This window comes from Fistularia commersonii, chromosome 9 (assembly GCF_037954325.1).
Source record: "Fistularia commersonii isolate RoL2024-O1a breed Wild chromosome 9, RoL_Fcom_v1.0, whole genome shotgun sequence".
Lineage (NCBI taxonomy): Eukaryota > Metazoa > Chordata > Actinopteri > Syngnathiformes > Fistulariidae > Fistularia > Fistularia commersonii.
The window spans coordinates 18,484,843-18,506,560 of NC_141292.1; the positions used below are offsets into that span (position 1 = coordinate 18,484,843).

General features: G+C 47.9%; 1 protein-coding gene across 1 annotated transcript in view; it reads left to right on the forward strand.

The window, feature by feature from the left end:
* The first annotated feature begins 6,379 nt into the window (after positions 1-6,379).
* The window catches only part of ano1a (anoctamin 1, calcium activated chloride channel a), a 33,987-nt gene continuing 18,648 nt past the window's right edge, over positions 6,380-21,718 (forward strand). Inside the window, exons 1-8 of the mRNA XM_086152975.1 lie at positions 6,380-6,468; positions 10,088-10,215; positions 13,404-13,751; positions 13,949-14,047; positions 15,054-15,205; positions 16,869-16,923; positions 17,000-17,051; positions 21,534-21,589. Coding sequence (XP_086009101.1) covers positions 6,432-6,468; positions 10,088-10,215; positions 13,404-13,751; positions 13,949-14,047; positions 15,054-15,205; positions 16,869-16,923; positions 17,000-17,051; positions 21,534-21,589 — 927 coding nt within the window. The 5' untranslated portion in view covers positions 6,380-6,431. The remainder of the gene's footprint in view (positions 6,469-10,087; positions 10,216-13,403; positions 13,752-13,948; positions 14,048-15,053; positions 15,206-16,868; positions 16,924-16,999; positions 17,052-21,533; positions 21,590-21,718) is intronic.

Sequence of the window (21,718 nt, forward strand, 5' to 3'; positions counted from 1 at the left end):
ATCTGATAAAATTGATTTATTCACCTTTACAATGACCCGGACATGCTTGGAAGCCATCGGTTCCTGACCCGACCAGTGGGTGACCCGTGAAATCTATCTTCAGAACTAATTTCTGTTTACTTTAAAATGACACAGTATTATGAAGAAATGTCACAAGTATTTTAAATTAGTTCCAAACTGTTTTTTTTTTCAACTCAAAATTGTCTGGGAGCCATATGCCATCACCTGAAGAGCCATAGCTTCCTGACCGCTGCTCAAGATGAAACGTCGGTGTCCATACGGTCCATCATCTCCATCCGGCCAATCAACTTCTCCTCCTGAAAGTCCATCTGGGACGCTTAGCGGAGAAGACGAGTCCACTTCCTGTTGATAAACCCTTGACATGGCATGATTGACAGCAACCCGGGATAGCATGGGAGCACTAGCCACAAGCATCAACGTCTGACACACACACTCACATGCAATGTATATTTAGCCGCCTTACAGAGTTGTGAATGCAATGCTGCCTCAGGTTGTCTCAGTGTCTCCCTGAGCTCGTCCCAAGCTCGGATAAATGCAGAGGGTTGCGTCAGAAAGGGGCATCCGACGTAAAACTTTTGCCAAAACAAAACATGTGAATCGAACATAATAACCAGATCATACTGGATAGGTCGAGGCTCGGGTAAACAACAATTGCCATTGGTATCGATGACCTACAGGGAACCAATGGAAACTGGGCTACTGTAGGTCAAAGAAGGAGAGGAGGAAGGCATGTTTGGAAGCAGAGAAACAAGAGGAAAGGCAAGAGTATGGGACTGCGAGTCGGGATTTTGAATATTGGGACGATGACATGAAAAGGTAGAGAGTTGGTCAACATGATGCAGAGAGACAAAGTGGAAAGGTAATAAGGATAGAAGCTTAGGAGCAGGCAGGTTGTACTATCATTGTACTGACAAGAAGAGAAATGGAGTGGGAGTGATCTTGAAGGAGGTGTTTGTTAGGAATGTTCTTGATGTGAAAAGAATGTCAGATAGACTTATGATACTGAAACTGGAAATTGAAGGTGTGATGCTCAATGTTGTTAGTGGCTATGGCCAACAGGTGGGATATTAGTTTGACGAGAAGGAGAAGTTCTGGAAAGAGCTAGATAAAGTGATGCAGAATATCCCCAGAGATGAGGGAGCGGTAATTTGCGCAGACTTCAACGGGCATGTTGGTGCAGACAAAAGAGGGAGACCAAAGCAAATAGAAAGCCCAGATGTGACAGACATTGACAGACATTCCGGTGCACACACACCCATGTGGAAAGCATCATTATTATTTTACTACTGTTTTTTTGATTGATACTGTTTATTAGTATATCATTGTTTGGATCATAAATGGTATTTGTTCTTTATCATTATCATTTAGTTATTGTTGTTGTTATTTTTGTTATTGTTGTCTTTGAAGTCTGTTTGAAATCAAGGAACCATAAAATGAAACTATTATTTATGTCATTGTTCGATTGAACTTTTAGTATTTTCACTGTGTGTATGTGTGTGCGTGTGTGTGTGTGTGTTTGTGTGTGTTTCTGTGTCTTCATGCCCCATTAAGGTGTGAAATGTGAAGGTGTGAAACAGTTGAAATTGTGAATCAGTTGGTTGGTCCTGGAGGTCATGGCTGTGTCCCCCAAACGAAACCCTTTGGAGAAATGGAGATAACTTATCTCCTCACTAGCGGAGATCACCCAATGAGTATTTGGACAGGGTTAACAAGCCAAAGATCTTCAGGTTTGAGACCCTCTAGATGAACTGTCAGTGTCCACACGTCCATCATCTCCATCTGGCCAATCAGCTTCTCCTCCCGGAGGTCCATCTCAGGCACTTAGTGGAGTCCACTTCCTGTTGATAAGCCCTTGACATGGTATGATTGACAGCAACCCGGGATAGCATGGGAGCACGAGCCACAAGCATCAACGGCTGACACACACACTCACACACAATGTATATTTAGCCGCCTTACAGAGTTGTGGGTGCGCGTGCGGACACACACACACAAACAGTGTGTGAGATTAGGGACATTTTCTCACAGATATGGTGTGTGTGTGTGTGTGTGTGTGTGGGGGGGGGGGGGGGGGGGTCTATGGTGGGGGGTCCACACTAACAGCCTGTATTAATTTCAGCCTTGTCATGACAGGAAGTATGTGTGTGTGTGTTCTGGGGGCAGGAAGTGGAGAAGTTTCATGGGAAACATCTAATGGAGTTGTTACAGAATGGACACTGAGGTTCAAAGTTGGTTCTCGTACCGTCCTCTTGTGCATAGAACCTGCTGAGGTACCTCTGGTGCCTGGGATGTCTCCCTACCTCCAGGAGTGGGAGATGCTCAAGATACAACAACATCAAGTTCATGTTGAGAAGGAGGCTGTGCAGAAGCTCCAAGTGTGACATCCTCATATGAGGACCTGATGTCCATCTGGAGAAGCAGAACCCAGAGAGGTTCTCTCATCAGGAGGAAGTTGCTGGAGCCCTCATGCGAAGTGACACGGTCCACATTTGCATGGGTTCCCCTCGGTTCCTTACCACGTTCCTCTTCTTTGTTCTGATGAAGCTATTAGCAAATTAGGTCAGAGTTTACCACAGGGTCCCAATCTTCTCAACTAGAGATCTTCATCTTCATACTCATCTTTATCTTCATCCTAATCCTTGGTTCCAAGGAGATGGAGATGGAGAGCAGAATGTCCAGCAGAATGTCCTGCTGCTCCTATAAGGTGCCTTGCAGTCCATGACAGACACCTGTGGATGATCATACTTTCCTCAGGACATTCACATGTTCCTCAGGATGTTCACATACATTCCTCTGTACTTTCATGAACCCAACCCTGGAACTCTGGAACCCCAGAGCTCCAGAGACCTCGACCACAGATGGACATCATACTTGAATTCTTTTTCCCATATTTACTCAGCTGCTCCACATAGGACTCTCAATGAGGTCTTCGGAGCAACAACAGGAAGCTGCAGTTGTAGATCATAAGCGGCGCCATAAACACTTGGTGTGCAACTCTTCTTCTACCAGCAGGCCTCATTGCTCAGGACCACATCATGCACAAGCTTCTTCATCTACAGCAGAGATGAACGCAAACACCCTCTGCCTTTGCCGTGGAGACCATCATTTGTCTAGGCCTCACTCGGTTCCAGTGACGTGCGGTGAGGTTCATGGCTGGTGAGGCACTAACGTCATCACAGTCAGATTTACAAACCTATGAACCCTACAGAGTAGCTTATTCACCGTTTTTTTGGCAGCCGTTGACATGTTCTGTTTAAAATATCACATCGGCATTATTGACACATACAAACTGTAGCATAGAAAAAAACCCAAGTAAAAAAAACCTTATTACCTCTTACCTTTACTTATAAATTAAGTCCATGCGCCGCTCCTTCTGAAACATCGATAACTTGCTTGTAGAAGTTTTCCATTTCTTTCTTCAGTTTTAAAAGTCTCTCTGTCTCAATGGAAATCACTGCCAGTGAAGACAGTCGTCCTTGAGAGGTCCTGTTCTGACTGTATTTTTGAGTCTTTTCGGTTCCGAGAATGAAAGCAACTTTGTTGCCTCAGGAACAGTTTGAATGAGATCCTTCTGGGCCAAAAAGTTGAGAAGCTGCCCAGGAGATTTACGTTCATCCCTCACCGTTTGTGAGCTATACAGCCCGATGAGATCGGCCAAATATAGCTGGATGGCTGCACTTGACTTGCCAACTGTTTACTGTAGCTTGATATTGCTAATTCTATTATTCTGTAACTGAGTAGTAAGAAGGATCCCTGGGATCAGCGGTGCCCCCTACCATGAGGCACCGTCACTGTGTGCCTCAATTAGTGTCTCTTCGCAGTCGTTTTATGATTACGAGAAACACGAGAAACACATTATAGTTGTTGACGAAAACATTAGACACATCAGCTTAACTCTGGAAATTTTGTTCATATATCTTTCTAATTGTGACATCCACAAAGCAGCAAAACAGTCTCAGTGCATAGCATGGCACCACAGTTAGCAGAATCACTGCGCAATTCACAGTGGGCTCAGCTGGTTGCCGTGACACCGCATGTCTTTTTCTTCATATTTGGATGGTAGAATTTTTTTAGCAATTTTGAAAAAAAATAACTAAAAATGGTGAAGCTATGTGAAAAATAACTTTACGGTACAAATCACTGAATAAATATAACCATTTAATTTATTTTTTCATTTTGCATTTTTTTCTTTCCATGATGACAGGTGAGGCACAGCCTCCCCTGCTTCTACTGACTGCACGTCACTGCTCGGTTCCAATGAAGATCTGCTCAGTGTCACGTGACGAGAACAATCTTTGGACTTCCAGCTCCAGAGCTCATGCCCAGACCTCAGGATCCAGGTCCCAGTGTCTAAGTCTTCAGGGTCAAGACCTGATGGTCCAGACCCCAGGGTCCAGTCCTCAGTGTCCAGATCTCATGTTGAGCCCTTTGGGTCCAGACCTCTGACGTGCAGTCCTCCAGTTTGTGGTTCCACAGAACAAGACCTCCAAAACATTCCTCCTTCAGCATCAACTTGATCTCTGGGTTTCTTGGACAGAGATCACACCATCTGATCTCAGGCCAAGCAAGTGATTTCAGGAGAGACAGAAGGGTGGAGAAACAACTGCCACTTCGACCCAGAGGAAGACCTCATACTTGTAGTTCCACCGATTGACCACCAGGACAACCTGGTCTTCTGGATCTTCCAGAATTTTCCAAGAAACATCCTCTGTGATGACAAAAATGACGATGATGATGATTTCAGTGGTGAAAGTGCTGAAGAGGAGTGTGTGGATTTTGACACTCCTCATATGTTCCTTTGAACTTCTGGACCAGAATGAAGAACTTTGATTGTTAAAAAACGGCCCTTTGGGGAAGCTTTGACTGTGAGTCAGGCATAACATGAAACAAAAACATCCAGGTGTGTGTGTGTGTGTGTGTGTGTGTCTGTAGGGTGTGGTATGTAAGAGAACACCTGGGGCAGCAGAAGTATGGAATTACTGACACCAACACAATGGCCTTAAGTAAGCTCCGCCCCTCAGCTCTCCTGCCCCCCGGAGGTGTTTAGCAAACAGCAGCAGCAGTTCAGGTCAACTCCTGCCTTCCACCTGAAGAGCCCATGTTCCACTGAGATGTTGGAGCACCGGGATGTTTCCCGGGTTCTACAGACCCCCAACCCAGACCCATCTAGAGAGTTCTTCAAACACCAACATGAAGACCGTTAACAGACATGGTCTCGTGGGCCCGGAGGTGCCAACAGAACCGGATTAGACTAGATCAGATTGGACTGGATCAATATGAACCTTGCCAGACTGAACTGGATCAGACTGGACTGGGTCCACTAGGACTGGATCAGACAGGACTGGACTGAGCCAGATCAGACCCGACTGGGTCCCAGTCGTAATGGCTGGACACCTCAAGGGTTCCTCCAGGTCCGGAATAGATCGGCGTGTGGGGTCAGGGGTCACAGGGGGGGTCAGGGGTTGGGAGGGTCTCGATCCGCAGTGGCTACAAGCCTGGACCTGCCTGGGAATGTGTGACGTCAGTGCGGCCCAGGCGGCCAATAGGAGCCTTGGGAGGAGACAAGGGGCGTGGCTCACCTGGAGTCACTTCCTCCTCCGCCCTGCTCCTCCAGGTGAGGAGCCCACAGCCGCCGCGGCCGCCAGGTGAGTCCACGCCACTCCTCCGCCTCGCGGGGGCCCATTCCACGCGCTTCCGCGGCAGACAGGGGACGTGTCGCGCTCGCGTGAAAGCTCGTGTATGTCGCGCGCGTGGGGTCAGCGGACAGGTCGCGCTCGGGCTCGCGCCTCCCGCCTCCCGCTTCGCGCCCACGGCAGCCAGACGCGCGTGGGCGGAACCAGCTGGAGCGATGCTCCAGCGCCGTGAGGAGTGAGGCGTTCAGGGCCCCCCGGAGCCGGGAAATTTATGGCACCGAGTGGGGGATCCCTGGTACCTAAGCCATACATTCAACTCTGCGTCGGTCAGGCGGCCTGGTAACATCACTTCCAACATTTCTCACCGTCGTCGCCACGACGTTTTGATACGGGCGTTTAAACTTCCACGTAAAATCGTGGATATTATCCGCGGAGGCGAGGCTGTGGGGTTCTTCCGCTGAGTCCGCCGTCTTATGACGTCACGGCAGAGCCACCGGAAACGGGTAGAGGCGTCACGTTTTTGACGCCTCTCTGTTCCGACGGTACACTGAACGCAGCATCCCTACGCACGGTTTTGCCTCGCAGAGCTCCCTTCTCAGCGTCGATCGGCGTGCGTGAGGTCGCGCGTGCTCGTCGCGCGGCTATGTGAGCAGCGTCGGAGCCCGCGGGAGCCACCCCCTTCGCCCCCACCCCCCCCCCCCCCCACCCGGTGGTGAATGAACAAGTGTTAGCGGACGCACGCACTGTAGCGCGCACGGACCGAGCGGCTCCCCGGCGATGGAGCGGCAGGACGGCGGACCGGAACCGGAGCCTGGTAAACGCGCGCGGGGGGGGGGGGGGGGTGGTCAGAACCCGGGCGGGTTCCCCGTCTTGGCTCTCAATTGCCCGTACAACGCGTTCCACGCACATCCCTCTCAGGATGGTGCGCGTTCCCGCCGCTCCCGAGCGCCCGGTACCGGGTGACGGGTCTGCGGGGGATATTTGGAAACGGAATCTTCGGTTCTGTTGTTCCGCAGGTGGAACCGCACGGAGGTTCCTCAGCATATCTGCGGGTTCTTCAAGAGTTCATGCAACATCAGGTCACCTGGGGAGAACACTCTGGGTTCTAGACCATCATTGGGATCATTTGGGTTCTAGGTCATCTCGGGAGAACCCTCTCCATCTAGATCATCATGGAGAAAGCTCTCTGGGCTCAAGATTATCAGATGGGGAACCCTCTCCATATAGATCATTTGGGGATAACCTACTTTGGGTTCGAGATTATCAGATGGAGAACGCTGGGTCTCTTTGTTTTCATTTAGTTGTTGAAATAGAATAATTCTCTCAGTACTTTGTGTGTGTGTGTGTGTGTCTCTGTGTTTTCATGCAAGTCGTGTGTGCCCGCGCTTCTGTATCAGTGTGTGTCGTGTGTGTCTGTGTGCGTGTTTATCAAGTGTCTGTATGTGATAGTGTGTGTACTTCTGTCTGTGGGTGGGTGGGTGGGTCTGTATGCATGTGTATCTGTGCGTGTCGTGCATGTCTGTATTTGCCTGTTTGTTTATGTCTGTGTGTGAGGGTGAGTGTGTGTCTTTTTGTGTGTGTCTGTGTCTACGTGTATCTGTATGTGTGTGTCATGGCGTCTGTATTTACGTGTTTGTGTCTATGTGTGTTTATCAAGCATCTATATGTGAGGGCGTTTGTGTGTGTGTGTGTGTGTTAGTGTGTGTGTTTATCTGCATGTGTGTGTGTGTGGTTGATAAAGAAAATAATGCAATGTTCAATCAAGCACAGGTCACAGATCTTGGCCTCAGGTTCTCTCCGGGCTCCTTAGGTTCCTCTGTTCTGTTGGTTCCACTCATCGGAGCACTTCTTAGTGATCTGATAATCAATTGTTGATCGGGTGTTTCCAGGTTCAGCTCCAGCCTCAGTGGAGAGCTGAGATGTGAACATCTGCAGATGTGAGGGTCCTCTGCCTAAAGCTGGTCAATCTTAATCAAGAATCAGGAATAGTCAATACCTGCAGGAATAGTTGCTGGCTGGACTGGGTGGTGCAGATCCATGTTCGCCTTCTGGAGAATAACCTATCAACGTGATGGAAACCAGATTTTCCAACCCTGATCAATAGTCCGATAGCCCCCTGCGGCTAACGCTAGTGCCCCCTATGGCTGACACTAGTGCCAGCTGCTGTGGTCGGACTAGCAGGCTGCAGGCTCTTGTTTGAAGGTTCTAAGAGTTGAACGTCGGGCAGATCCCAACATCAGAGACAAAACAAAACCAGAACACTGTTCTGGTTCCTCATGTCATGGAATTGGTTGATTGATCTACTGGAGCGTCAGGAGATGTTCTCTCCTGTGTTCATCTGAAAATGGTCTGGTCCAACGCTGCACATTGAAGAGACCCTCAGGAGTATCAAACCGTCTCCTCTGAGACCCCCTGAGCTTAGTTACTGAGGAGAACTGGCTCCTCTCTCACCCCCTGAATGAGCCAAAGTTTCTTGAAGAGGAACATTTTGGTTCTCAGTCCAAGTACCATTGAAAAGCAGGTCTTTCTTCACCCCCAGGGAATACCCTGTACCCTCCACCTTTTAGAGGAGGACCAACTTCATGTTTGTCTTCCGGAGAATCCCCGCCTTCACACCCAGGTGAAAAAATACCTCTGCCCCGTTGGACCCAGGGGGTGGGACTTCTGGGTTTCATATGCAGTATCTCCAGCTCACTATCCTGTTTATAATTTCGTAAGGACATTTTCCCTGACGCTTCGTTGATTTGCATATTCGAGTGGAAAAGTGGGTTCCTACAGTTTAAGGAACCAGGAGCTGCAGCCAGCTGATCTCAGGTCTTGGGAGGGGTTCAGGAGATCCGATGCATCAAGCATGTTCTAGCACGTCGGCTCCAAGTATTTAACTGCCGCCACCGCAGTAAACACCCGAGGCCTGTCGAGGAACCAGAGTCAGACATCTGACGAAACCCATTGGTCAGATCTTTACCAGCCAGGAGAAGTCAGCGGAGGAGACTGCGGAATGACAGCTTCAGTTCCTGATTTCAGAACATCTGCTGATCACACACTGACTGAGCCAAGTCTGGTGCAACAGAGAGGTACCGCAGAACCTACTTCTTTGAAGGAACTGTGTCTTAGGTTGCCTCGAGCAAGTAGTTTCTCTTTTCAAGAATCTTTGAGGAGCCAGTCAGTGACTTCTTATTGAGTCTGTGTTGTCAAAGGGTCAGTTCTCTCAGCTGGTCTCCTGTGGGTTCCTGAGGGTCAGGTGACCTCCCAGGTGAACGGTCAGGGTCACCTGACCCATCATGTGACCCATCATGTGACCCGCTGGGTGACCCATCATGTGATCGGTCAAGTTCAGGTGAGCCACCAGTTGACTCATCATGTGACCTGTCAGGTGGCCCTACATGTGACCTATCAGGAGACCCATCATGGGCCCCCAGCTGTGTAAATTCTGGTCCTTCTGCAAATCTTGTCTGATCGTCTGGGTCCAAAGGGTGCCGGTTGGTTGCATCCCTTCACACTCTTACTCGGACAGGAGACCAAAGTTTTGGTGGTTCTAAGGCTGAAGCCGGTTCTCCTGGAGTTCCGTCCCTCCATGCCTTCATGCTACTGGTTCTCCTGCTTGTCCATTTAGCCGTCAGTCTTTACCCTCAGCTACCACCATCAAGTGGTCCATCAGTCCCCTGGAACCACACTGCTGTGATTGTCAGATACAGCTCCCTGGGTGTTTGCTGCCACCTTTTGTGGGTGTAGAGAATCTACATCCTGATCTTGATAACCACCTTGTTGCTTAGGATCTCCTCGAGAATCAAAAAACTGGAATCGTCGGCGGGCTGGACCGACATGTCAGCCAGCAGAGGGTGCCAGTGGGCCAGAAGAAGCGATATCGTGAAATACTGTACATAGTTGGTGCCACAGGATCATGGGAAACGTCACAGCCCACACCCCAAAGACAGGGTTTCAGATGAGCATTGCCCCGGTGAACCACCAGACCAGGAACAGAACCAAAAAATCTCTAAGGTGCACCTTCTAAAGCAGCAGAATCACTGGACTCAGTAGTTTGGACCAGGTGGAGAACATGGTCCCTCCTCCTTCATGTACTGCCCAGAGTACTCTGAGAACAACAAACAGAACCTAGGAGCCAGGTCAGACTTTGACCTGACCTGGTTTTGCTCTGCTGGCCCGGTGTCTTGGCTGTGGGCTCAGGTGTCATCACCCATATGGCTTTCAAGGGTTCCTGTGTGGAGCCTGTGCAGTTTCTTTACCTGAATTTCCTCAATGGGGACCAATAACATATCATCTCATCTTTAGCCGTGGCTGGCTAATGTGTCATTAGCCAAGGCCTGTTCATTTCCATGGCAACTGTGTGACTGTCCTCAGATGCTATCTTTGTTTTCACTGATTTTCTGGAGAACGTCTTTTTCTGCACTAACAGCCTCTATGTTCTCCCACAGGTTCTCCCTCGCCACAACCGGGTGGACCCCATCAGGAGGAACCTAGCATGATGAGGAGCAGCGACACTTACCTGCCCGTCCCGATCCAGGACAAGAACCCGGATTTGGACCACGGTGCCGAGTCCATTGTAAGACAACCTCCTGCTCCGGAACCTCTAGATCCTAGATTTTCACGCCCCGGGGTTCTGGACTCCACCATCTTCACTCGGATGATGGTGGAGTGTAGGTGTGTAGGTGTCTCCCCACATAGGAGAACCCGGCTAAGCTGTCCACCATCAATCCGATAGAACGTGGAAGCAGAACATGCTCTGAACATATGGGGAACTGACATAGAACAAAGGCAGATCAAATGTGGAGCACCTGACTTGTTCTTGAGAGAAGAGATGAAGTAACAGAAGTTCTGTTGGTTCCTCAGTCTGTTGGTTCCTCGACCAGTTGGTTCCTCAATCTGTCGCCTCACTGATCTGTTGGTGCCTGGATCTGTTGGTTCCCCGATCATAGTTCTCACAGTTGCTGTGGCAGATGTTCTTGCAGGTGAACATCTGCGTGGCTCCAGGTTGGATGTGCCCACAAAGATGGAGAGTACATGACATTCTGCCCTCTTGGAGCAGTGCAGCTTTTGGAGTCTGCTCACACTCTTTACCTGGTTCTGCTGACTGGGAGGATACCGAGCTCCTTAGACCAGCATACTCCGACATGGTGGTCCACCATGGAGTCCAAGCATCTGATGCCGTCAAACATGAAGATCAGATTCCTTTCCCCAAAGAGAAATCCACGTTCCTCCAGGTGGAACATTCTAAGAGGCTGAACTGAGGCTCTGCCACTGCCAGTTCAATTCTTGACATGGTGTGAAGGTCCTATTGTTCTACAGGCTCTGTACCGTCATGTGACTCAGTGTTATGATATCTCTTCAGCTCACTGGAACGTCATGGAGTTGTTCATTTGATATCCTTCTTGGATCACGTTTGGCCTCTCATCGGATCCTGTGGGCTGATCTTCAGTGATCAGATGTTCTGAGTGTTTAGGCTCCTTTGCCTCATGGAATGTCGGTGACTGGTCGGTCCTGATTGATCGGGTCCCTCAGCAGAACATGATGAAGTTCTAAGTCTTGAGCCGCAGCAGAGGAGGAGCTGATGGACAGCCTTAAACAGGAAGTCACGGGTGGGGCTTGTTGAGGGTGGCAGAGCTTGGGGTGTCAGGGTGGGCGTGTCCGGTGAGCTTGATGAGGAGCATCATATGACCCGAATGGCATCCCTATGATGTATGATGGTGTCAAACATCAGACACAGTGACCGTTATTGATCAAAGGGAAGCTTTGAGTGAACCTTCATTGAAATGCTCCCCAGCTGATTGATGTGATTTAGAAACATGAGAATAACAGGGTGAACTATGACTGGTCCAGGGTGAACCTGCCCCTTGTCCAATCACAGCAAGCCCCCCCCCCCCCCCCCCCCCCACAACCTGACTGCAGGATAATCATAATAGAAACTGAATGGATGAATGATATAATATACATGATATAATCATAATATCTAAAGCGCCCCCTCCACTGCGCCGATTGTATCCTGCCCCCCCGAAACAAGCCATAAATAACAGCTGCTATATGGAGTCACCTATTGATTTAGAGGGGTGTGTGTGTGTGTGTGTGTGTGTGTGTGTGTGGGAGGAGGACCTCCTATTGGAGAGGGACAGATCTACCTCCTTCTCTGCCCTCGGAGGAGTGACCTCTGACTATGCGGCTATGACGGCTTCCGCCTTCTGTGTGTATGTGTGTGTGTGTGTGTCAGACAGACCACGTGTCTGCTTGAGACTCCCCTTACATGAACATAGAACAAACAATATTTACACTTGTACACAGGAGCCCCTCTTGACACCGCCCAACACGCACTTACACGGACACGCATACATGCATAAATTTTTACACGCACATACACATGTGTACATGCGCACACACATGGAAAATCACGCATGCATGACACACAACTAACAAGCATACACGTATACACACACACACATGCACTAATAGCACATGCGTACAACTGACATGCACACGCACACACATGCACACACAACCATGCACACATGTACACACACATGCACAAACACACACTTAGGCACACAGACACATACACACACATGCAGTGCAAATATTGGCTAAGTGAGGAGCAGCTCCTCTCCTTGAAGAAGTTCCACTCACTTGGAGCTCCTGATGAATGCCGACCATCTGCTCGTCGATCGACCAGCATAAATAATCATCAATCGATCGAGTATCAGTGGAGATCACAGCTTCAGAGGATGGAGGTCCAACCGGGGTTCTTCGTCAACACCTGCTATAGAGGAGACACCAGTGAGGACCAGGTAGACCTGCTGTTACTCATTGTTGAGGTGATCGATAAATGCTACTGATAGCCTACCGGTCCCTTGCTAGGCCTCAGGTGTGCAAGTCTTGCTGAATATCAAGGTCCTGTGGTGACTCTATGAGGACCACTCAAAACGGTGACCGACATGGTAGTTGACTCAGTGTTGCCATGGAAATAGCACCTGTAGAAAGGGGTTGGGCTTCTGGTTCATAGTGGAGGCCCTCAGCAGAGGTTCAGCTTGAGTTGGATATCAGCAGAAGGATTGAAGCAGGTCCCTGGAGCTCCCGTCAAAGCAGGAGTCCAGGAGGACATGGAGATGTTTGCTGGATGAGCCCATGTCAGTCCTCTGTTCTGATATTCTCCCCATGGAACCTCCTTCCATGCAGGATGTTGCTGTTTCCCTCGTCGTTTTGGCAAGACCTTCGTCCTGTCAACACACATTTAGTCCCTGCTACTGACGACGTGTGTGTGTGTGTGTGTGTGTGTGTGTGTGTTTCATGCTGGGGGCTAGCTGACATCACAGTGATTCAAAGCATAAACACACACACATACTCACACGTAGCCTGGACTTCAGTCTGTCACATACACAAACACATCTGAGATCAGAGAAGACAAGGTCGGTCCAAGGTTGATCCGAACCCAGGCAGGAGAACTTAGAGGGAGCACACAGATATGGGATCCAAGAGGAAGTCAAGAGAATCTCAGGTCCCATGTTGATGTTCCCTTATATGATCACCCTCAACATTCCCCTGAGTAATTTGCAAAGATAGTTCTGTACACTCTGAGTCTCTTTCCATGTTCTCCATTTGTGGAGGGTCTTCGGGACAGAAGTGCAACTGGGTTCCATCAGTCAGAAGGCTTAAAGGCTTTACCTACAGGTGTTTGTGTCCCCAATTGAACCTCAGGTTGTGAAACATCTCAAGCGGAGAAGACCCATGTCTGTGTGTGTTTTCCAGCCCATGAAGAACCTGTACGGGGAAGAGCCGGCACTGCACAACCCCAAGCTGGCGCCGTACTTCACTGATGGCCGCCGGCGGGTGGACTATGTCCTGACCTACCAGATCCAGAAGCCCGGTAGCCTCCGGAAGAACCCGGCCAGGTTTTCTGATGGAACCTTCCTGAAGGGTCTGAGACGCAGCCTGAGCATAAGGAGCAGCCGGGCGCCGTTGCAGCCCAGAGAAGATCCTGAGATCACTGCCCAGGACCAGCGAGGAGACTACCATGAGGATGACAAGCGGTTCCGGAGGGAGGAGTTTGAGCAGAACCTCCTGGAGACTGGGCTGGAGCTGGAGAAGGACGAGGAGGTGAGTGGAGAGAAGGTGGAACCCTGGCCCGGAGGGTTCTTCGGCTCAGACAAGGCCAGAAGGTGAAGTCAGAAGAACGAATGGTTAAGCTGAGGGAACAGGAGCCTTGCTGTCTCTTGTTGAGCCTTGATGGTGGTTGGAACCTAGAGAGGGTCCTGTTCATCCACCACCTTTTCAACCTCTTGCCTCTGTTCCAGAGTAAAATCCCTGGAATTGGGTTCCTGAAGATCCACGCCCCGTGGAACGTCCTGTGCCGGGAGGCTGAGTTCATGAAGCTGAAGATGCCAACAAAGAAGGTAGGAAACCTTTTAGCCGCTCTGCTGAAGAGCACTTCCTGGCCAGGAGGAAAACTATCAATTTCATGATCAATCGGAACGATTGGATGCATTGATGACGGTCAGAAACCCACCGCTGAGCAACTGCCTCATCCCCGGAACCTCTCCTTCTCCTCCTACTCTTCCTCAACGTCAGTCTGGGATTGCCTTTGGTTCTGGATTTCACCACAGGAGAAGAACTTCTGGAAATCTAGAAGGTGTTTCAGAGTGAAAGGAAGACTCAAAAATTAGTAGAGTTAGTAAAGGCAGAAGGCTGGATTGAGTCAGGATCAAGAAGGTCTGTATTAAGACTGTCAGGATTAAGACAGTTGAGATTAAGAGTCAGGATCAAGAGAATTGTGATTAGGAAAGTCAGCCTTAAGAAGGTTTGGATTAAAAATCATGAATCAGAAGGTCAGATTTAAGGTCAGGAGTAAAAAAGGCAGAAATAAAACAACTAAGATTTTTTCTTTTTCTTTATCTAACCCTGTTCTCTGTATCCTCCTCTCTCACACCAACTACCTTCATATCCTTCCCTTCTCTCTCACACAAACTACCTTCACAACTGAGATAGAGTCCTAATCAAGAAAGTCGGCATTAAGGTCAAAATTAACGTGTGTTTTAAGAAGTCTGTTTAAGATTGTCAGCATTAAAAAAGTCAGGATTAAATCAGGATCAAGAAGGTCAGAATTCAGAAGGACCTTATCTTCAGTGTCAGATTGATGTTGGAGTCGATGATTGATGTTCTCCTCTGATGGAGACTCAGGCAGGAAGAAAAGGTTGCATGCGTTGGTTCTGCTGAGAACCTCTGGGGTCTGAGCCTGGAGGAGTGGCTGCTTAATCCATAAGTAGTGATATCTTTATCTCCGTTTGAAGGAGGTTCTTGTTAAGTAAACCCGACAGCATCGTTAAACACTGGTCAATAAAATAACGATTGGTCGGAAACATCTGACCCCTCACTGCATCCGTCATCCTTCTCCTCCTTCAGGTCTACGAAGTGAATCCCGGGAGCAATGTGGTGGAGAAGATCCGCCACTTCATCCACAAGGTTACAACCCCTCTTCAGCCCAACGTGGAGGAGAGTCAGCAGCAGAGCATCAAGCACCTCTGTCACCCCTTTTCCAGGGAGAAGGATCACCTGTGAGTAGTGCCATCCTTCTTCTGCCAAAGTCCTGGACGGGGGTTCTGATGGCACGGTGCAGGTTCCAGAGCCTGGTCACATGCCTGGGGGGTATCATGGTTCTTATGGTTGAAGAAGACCAGGATTAAAAAGGTCAGACAAGATAAGATAGTCCTTTTTGGCCCCTGCGCGGGGATTAAGAAAATCATGATTTAGAAAGTCAGGCTTCAAAGAGTTGAAAGACAGAAGGTTGGGATTATGAAAGTCAGGATTGGGAAAATTGGGAATAATGAGGACGGGATTAATAGTCATGATTAAGACTGTTAGGATCAGATATGATTAGATAGTCCTCTATTAGGGTTAGGGATAGGGTTGGATTACAAAAATCCAGATTAGTAGTAGTATCTGTATCAAGAAGGCCAGGATCAACAGAATCAGGATTGAGTTGGCCAGGATTAAGAAAGTAATGATTAAGAAGGTTAGGATTCATAGAATCAAGTTAAGAAAGTCTGGGTAAAGTGTCAGGATCAAGAAGCTGAAGAAGTTCTCTGGGTCTCCAGTGGTCTGTTAGAACACCTCCCCAGGACCAGAGAAGAACCTGATGAAGCTACCAGGGCTACCAAGGATGGCCTCTTGGCTAACACTAGTCAAGAAACCTCATGTTCTTCAAATGCTGATGTGGAAGGACACAGGTTATGCATCCTGGTCCAACCCCTCCTCCCTGCCTTGGCTCCGCCCTCTCTGGCCCCAGGACATTTGTGTTTGGTTCACAGAAGATCAAACAAGCCTAATGGCTGTTTCTTCTACAGAGATAGAATTAATGTTTAGAACAGAACGGTAAAGTTAGGTCAGGTCAGAACCTCAACAGAACTGTGTTATTGTGCAACAGAACATCCCACCTTTGGGTTATAAATATAACATTAAACGGCTCAATGCGATTTCAGTGGAGGGAGAAGAACCTCCTCCTGCAGACCCACCAAGAAGAACATACAGGGGAGCAGACACTGCTATATTGACAGCTCTGACTGAGAGGCACTCAACCTCAGTCCTTGGAAGCCCACTTCCTCCAGAGCATCCCTTTCTGGACAACCAGTTGGAACATCAGATGCCGCAGTCTGGTTGGCTGTGGCAGATCAAAGGCTTCCCTCATCTTCTCTTTGATCGCTTATCTTGTAAAAAAAAAAACAACAATGAGGTTCAACTATATGGACTTGGATTTCATAAGCATGAGCATGCAAATTGGGGGATACTGCTCATGCTGTCAATCAGAACTGTATGAATGCATATGTAGCAAAAGGACACCCCTCTCCCCTAGTGTGCTCGTGTTCAGGGAGTAAAATACTGCTAGTGCTGTCAGTCAGGATATTAGCTTTTCATGGGCACATGTCGCCCCCATTAGCATGCTGATACTACAGAGGAAAAAATACTGCTGATGGTATCAGTCAGGATGGGAGATGTCCATGAGCATGTTGCAGAGCACCCCTCCCCCCCATCAGCATGATTATGCTAATGGAAGGGTAAAATGATGCTAACGGTATCAGTCTGGATATTAGCTGTTTGTAAGCACATGCAGCAAAAGCCCCCCCATCTTCATTGCTTAAAAGTACAAGTAGCATCCCTTGCTTACCAGGTTCCACTTCCGAGGTTCCTCTGTGAACGAGAATGTTCTTTTGTGGGTTCCAGGTTTGATCTGTCCGACACGGACAAATTCTTCGACAGCAAGACCAGGAGCTCCATTGTAAGTATCCATCTAGGTGGACAGAGGGACCCCCTCCACCACCGCCCAAGCTGAGGATGTTCTGCTGTGTCTTCAGGTCTACGAGGTTCTGAAGAGGACCAGATGCACCAGGGCCAAGTACTCCATGGGTAAGGAAGTCATGTTAACACGGAAGGTATGAAGGAGATGGAGGTCCTGGGAAACACCTTCAGGAGTTTATCAGGTGGCCCGACGAGACAATTTCTCACAACAATGTCATGTTGCCATGGAGATAGTGCCAATGTTTGTGTCCCGTAGAGAAAACAGTTACGAACAACTGTCTAAAGGTGAAGATATTCTAGAGAAGAATCTCCCCCATGAAGGCGTAGACAGGATTTCAGATCCTTCTGATTTTAGGGTTCTCAGTGGGGTTTCAATCTTTCAACCAAAACCTGTACTGTTGCATAACAATGATTCTCTTCTGGCCCACCAGGGCGGCACTGTGTCTCGCTTAAGCCCAGGTCTCCCAGCACTGGGGAGAACTAACACTAGCATTGTGCCAGCTGGCTTGAAACATTGCAAACCAGATTCAACAAGAATTGTTCAAGGCAAAGACTGCTGAAAGTCCCCCTAGGCAACATGCATGGTAAAAGAACAAAGTGGTAAAAACAGATTACTAAATGTTAGTCAATTAGTTAAATTAATTAAGTTAGTTAAGATACATTTATTCAATCAATGTATTCACAACCTTTATTGTTTATGTTTTAATTACAATGATAATTTTGGTTAATAACAGCACAGACATGAAAAAACTTCATAAAAAGTTTACAACTGGATTTGTTTAGAGATGTTGAACGTTTGACCGCCAAAAATACGAGGTCAGCAACCGGAAAAAGGTTTGGAAAAATAACTTGGAAGGCATTATGAATCTGATGAAAAGCATGCATTTTTTGATAAATAAGTTATAACAAAGCAGTTTTATTTTTTGACATTTAGTAATAGGTGAATTGTTTTTTCACCAAATAAGCCTTTTGTACCTGAGGGCCATCTGGACAATGCACCACCAAAGCACAGAGAAGGAAAACAGTGGGATTTAAAATCCCATTCTACCAATTACCAGCAGTTCTGACCACTGTAGCGGCACTAGTGCCGCTCTGTAGAGAACCGCCCCTTTTTGGGATGAATTGTCCCAAGTTCTCACATGGACTCTCATGTGAAATCCTTTTTTTTTAAAAAAAGAAAAACAGGCACTTCAACGTGTCCCTGTGAGTTCCTGGAGGACGTAAACATAGGTGCACAAACGTACATGTATGTACTTTCGTCATTACGAAATGCCAAGGAAGTCGTCTTCTGCCATATCGGGTCCACCTTTAGCGGGTCCACCTTTGGCGGATACAAATAAAATCTAAAATATGTGGTAAAAAAATATTTTTATATTCATTGTTTCAATTATTTTTAGGGCAAAATAAGCATTTTTCGTGGCCACTTTTTAGTGGTCACTACGTCCATAAATCTCCTCTTTGGTCTTCCTCGAGACCTCCTGCCTGGCAGCTCCAGTTCCAGCATCCGTCTACCAATATATTCACTATCCCTCCTTTGTACATGACTGAACCATCTCAGTCTGGCTTTTCTGACCTTCTCTCCAAAGCATCTAACATGTGCTGTTCCTCTGATAGACTCATTCCTGATCCTATCCATCCTGGTCAGTCCTAAAGAGAACCTCAACATCTTCATTTCTGTGACCTCTAGCTCTGCCTCCTGTTTGTCATTGTAACCGTTAGCCATACAGCATCGGTGGTCTCACCCCTGTCTTGTACACCTTTCCTTTCATTCTGGCTGATAGTCTTCTATCACAATGTACCCCTGACACTTTTCTCCACCCATTCCAACCGGCCCGTTGAACCTGCCTCTTCACCTCTTCTCCACACTCTCCATTGCTCTGGACTGTTGATCCCAAGTACCTGAAATCCTCCAACTTTTTGATGTCCAACGTTTTTGAACTCCCTGTAGCCTCATTGTTCCACCTGAGTTCCTCTCATTCACACACATATACTCTGTCTTGCTGTCTTTCCAGCGCATACCTCCACCTCTCTAGATTTTCCTCTAACTGTTTTCCGCTCTCACTACAGATCACAATGTCATCTGCAAACATCATGGTCCATGGAGATTCTAACCTCATCTGTCAGCCTGTCCATCACCACTGTAACCTTGAAGGGGCTCAGTGCTGATCCCTGATGGAGTCCCACCTCCACCTTGAACTTCTCTGTTACCCCTGCAACACACTGCACCACTGTAGCATACATGTCCTGCACCAGTCTAACATGCTTCTCTGTCACTCCAGATTTTCCTCATACAATACCAGAGCTCCTCTCTTGGCACCCTGGCAGCAATGCTTTTTCTAGATCTACAAAACACAATCTAGCTCCCTCTGAGAAAGCTAATAGAGAAGTAGGCCAAATCAAATACTGCATCTGTAGTACTCTTTCGAGGCTTTAAGCCATACTGCTGTTCACAAATGTTGATTTCTGCTCTCAGTCTAGTTTCCACCACTCTTTCCCATAACTTCATTGTGTGGCTCATCAACTTCATCCCTCTCTAGTTGGCGCAATTCTGCATATCCCCCTTATTCTTAAAAATGGGCATCATCATACTTCGTCTCCATTCCTCAGGCATCTTCTCACTCTCTCCTCAACAGATCTGTTGAATAATCTAGTCAGAAACTTAACTGCTTCCTCTCCTAGACACTTCCACACCTCCACAGGTATATCATCAGGACCAACTGCCTCTCCACTCTTTATCCTCTTCAATGCCTTCCTCACTTCACTTTTACTAATCTCTGCTAGTTTGCGGTCATAATAGTCACCTCTTTTACTCTTGCGTCTCTTTCATTTTCCACATTCAACAGTTCTTCAAAGTACTCTTTCCATCTTCCCATCACTCTTCCAGCATCTGTCAATACAATTCCCTCTATCCTTAATCACCAAGACCGGTTGTCCTGGTGATTATTCTTCCTTATCCATGCTTTTCATCTTTATCTCTCTGTTTTGCCAACCTGTATAGATCATTCTCTCCCTCCTTACTGTCCAACCGAGCATACAGGTTATCGTACACCCTTTGTTTTGCCTTGTTTTGCCTTGTCTACCTCTACCCTGTACTCCTGTCTGTTCAGTCCTCTCAGTATCCCACTTCTTCTTTGCTCACCACTTTCTCCGTATGTACTCCTGCACTTCCTCATTTCACCACCAAGTCTCCTTATCTACTTTCCTTCCAGATGACACACCAAGTACTCTCGTACCTGTCTCCGTGATAGCACTAGCTGTAGTTGTCTAATCATCTGGAAGCTCTTTCTGGCCACCCAGAGCCTTTCTCAACTCCTCCCTGAAAACCATACAACACTCCTCCCTTTTCAGCTTCCACCACTTTGTCCTTTACTCTACCTTTGGCCTCTTGAGCTTCCTTGTCACCAAAGTCATCCTACAAACCATCATCTTATGCTGTCAGGCTACACTCTCACCTACGACTTCTTTGCAGTCAGTGATCTCTTTCAGGTTACCTCATCTATACAAGATGTAGTCTACCTGCTTACCCTATAACTTACCCTATGTTCCTGTCTTTTCTGGAAAAAAAGTGTTCACTACAGCCATTTCCATCCCTTTTGCAAAATCTACCACCATCTGTCCCTGTGCGTTCCTATCCTGTATACCAAATCTGCCCCATCACTTCTTCATCCCCTCTATTGCCTGCACCAACATGTCCATTGAGGACTGCAACAATTACTACTCTCTCATCTCAGGAGATATTCTGCATCAATTCATCTAACTCAGTCCAAAACTTCTCCTTCTCAAATTCACATACCGCCTGCGGGGCATAGCCACTAACAACATTGAGCATCACACCTTCAATTTCCAATTTCAGACTCAGTCCAGACCATTCCTCACAAACTCCTCCTTCAAGATAACTCGTACTCTATTTCTCTTCTTGTCAGTACCATGATAGTACAACTTAAATCCTGTTCCTAAGTTTCTAGTTTTACTACCTTTCCACCTGGTCTCCTGGACACACAGCATATCCACTTTCCTTCTCTGTATCATGTCGACAACCTCTCTACCTTTTCCTGTCATAGTCCCAATATTCAAAGTCCCTACTCTCAGTCCCAGGTATGCTTCCGAACATACCGTCCTTCTCTCCTTTGACCTACTGTAGCCCAGTTTCCATTGATTCCCTTTAGGTCATCGGTACGAATGGCGGTTGTTGTTAACCCAGGCCTCGACCGTTCTGCTATGATCTGGTTATTCATGGTTGATTCCCATGTTTGGTGTTGGCAAATATTTTACGCCGGATGCCCTTCCTGACGCAACCCTCTGCATTTATCCGGGCTTGGGACTGACGCAGGGAGACCCCACTTCTAATCCAGTTACAGCAAGGATCGATTGAGCAGCCAGTGACCCCAAGTACAGGATAAGCTGTGTCTAGAATGAATAAATGAACGCTCGATTCTAAGTGAAACCATCAGTGTATCCTGAGCTCCTGCACAGCACTCCAGAACCTAAGCAGGTCCAAGAGCTACAGCCAGGCTCCCACCGAGACATCCTGGAACATTTCCGGACCCTCCAGGCAGGGAGAACCTGGCTCATGTTCTGCTGTCTACACAGGGATCACCAGTCTGCTGGCCAACGGTGTCTACACAGCGGGATACCCTCTGCATGACGTGAGTCTACCAGGTCCTCCTTGAGAACCATCTCCTGCTCTGGTACTGCTGGCTGACCACACTAACTGTGTGTGTGTGTGTGCGTGTGTGTGTGTGTGTGTGTGTGTGTGTGTGTGTGTGTGCCTTCAG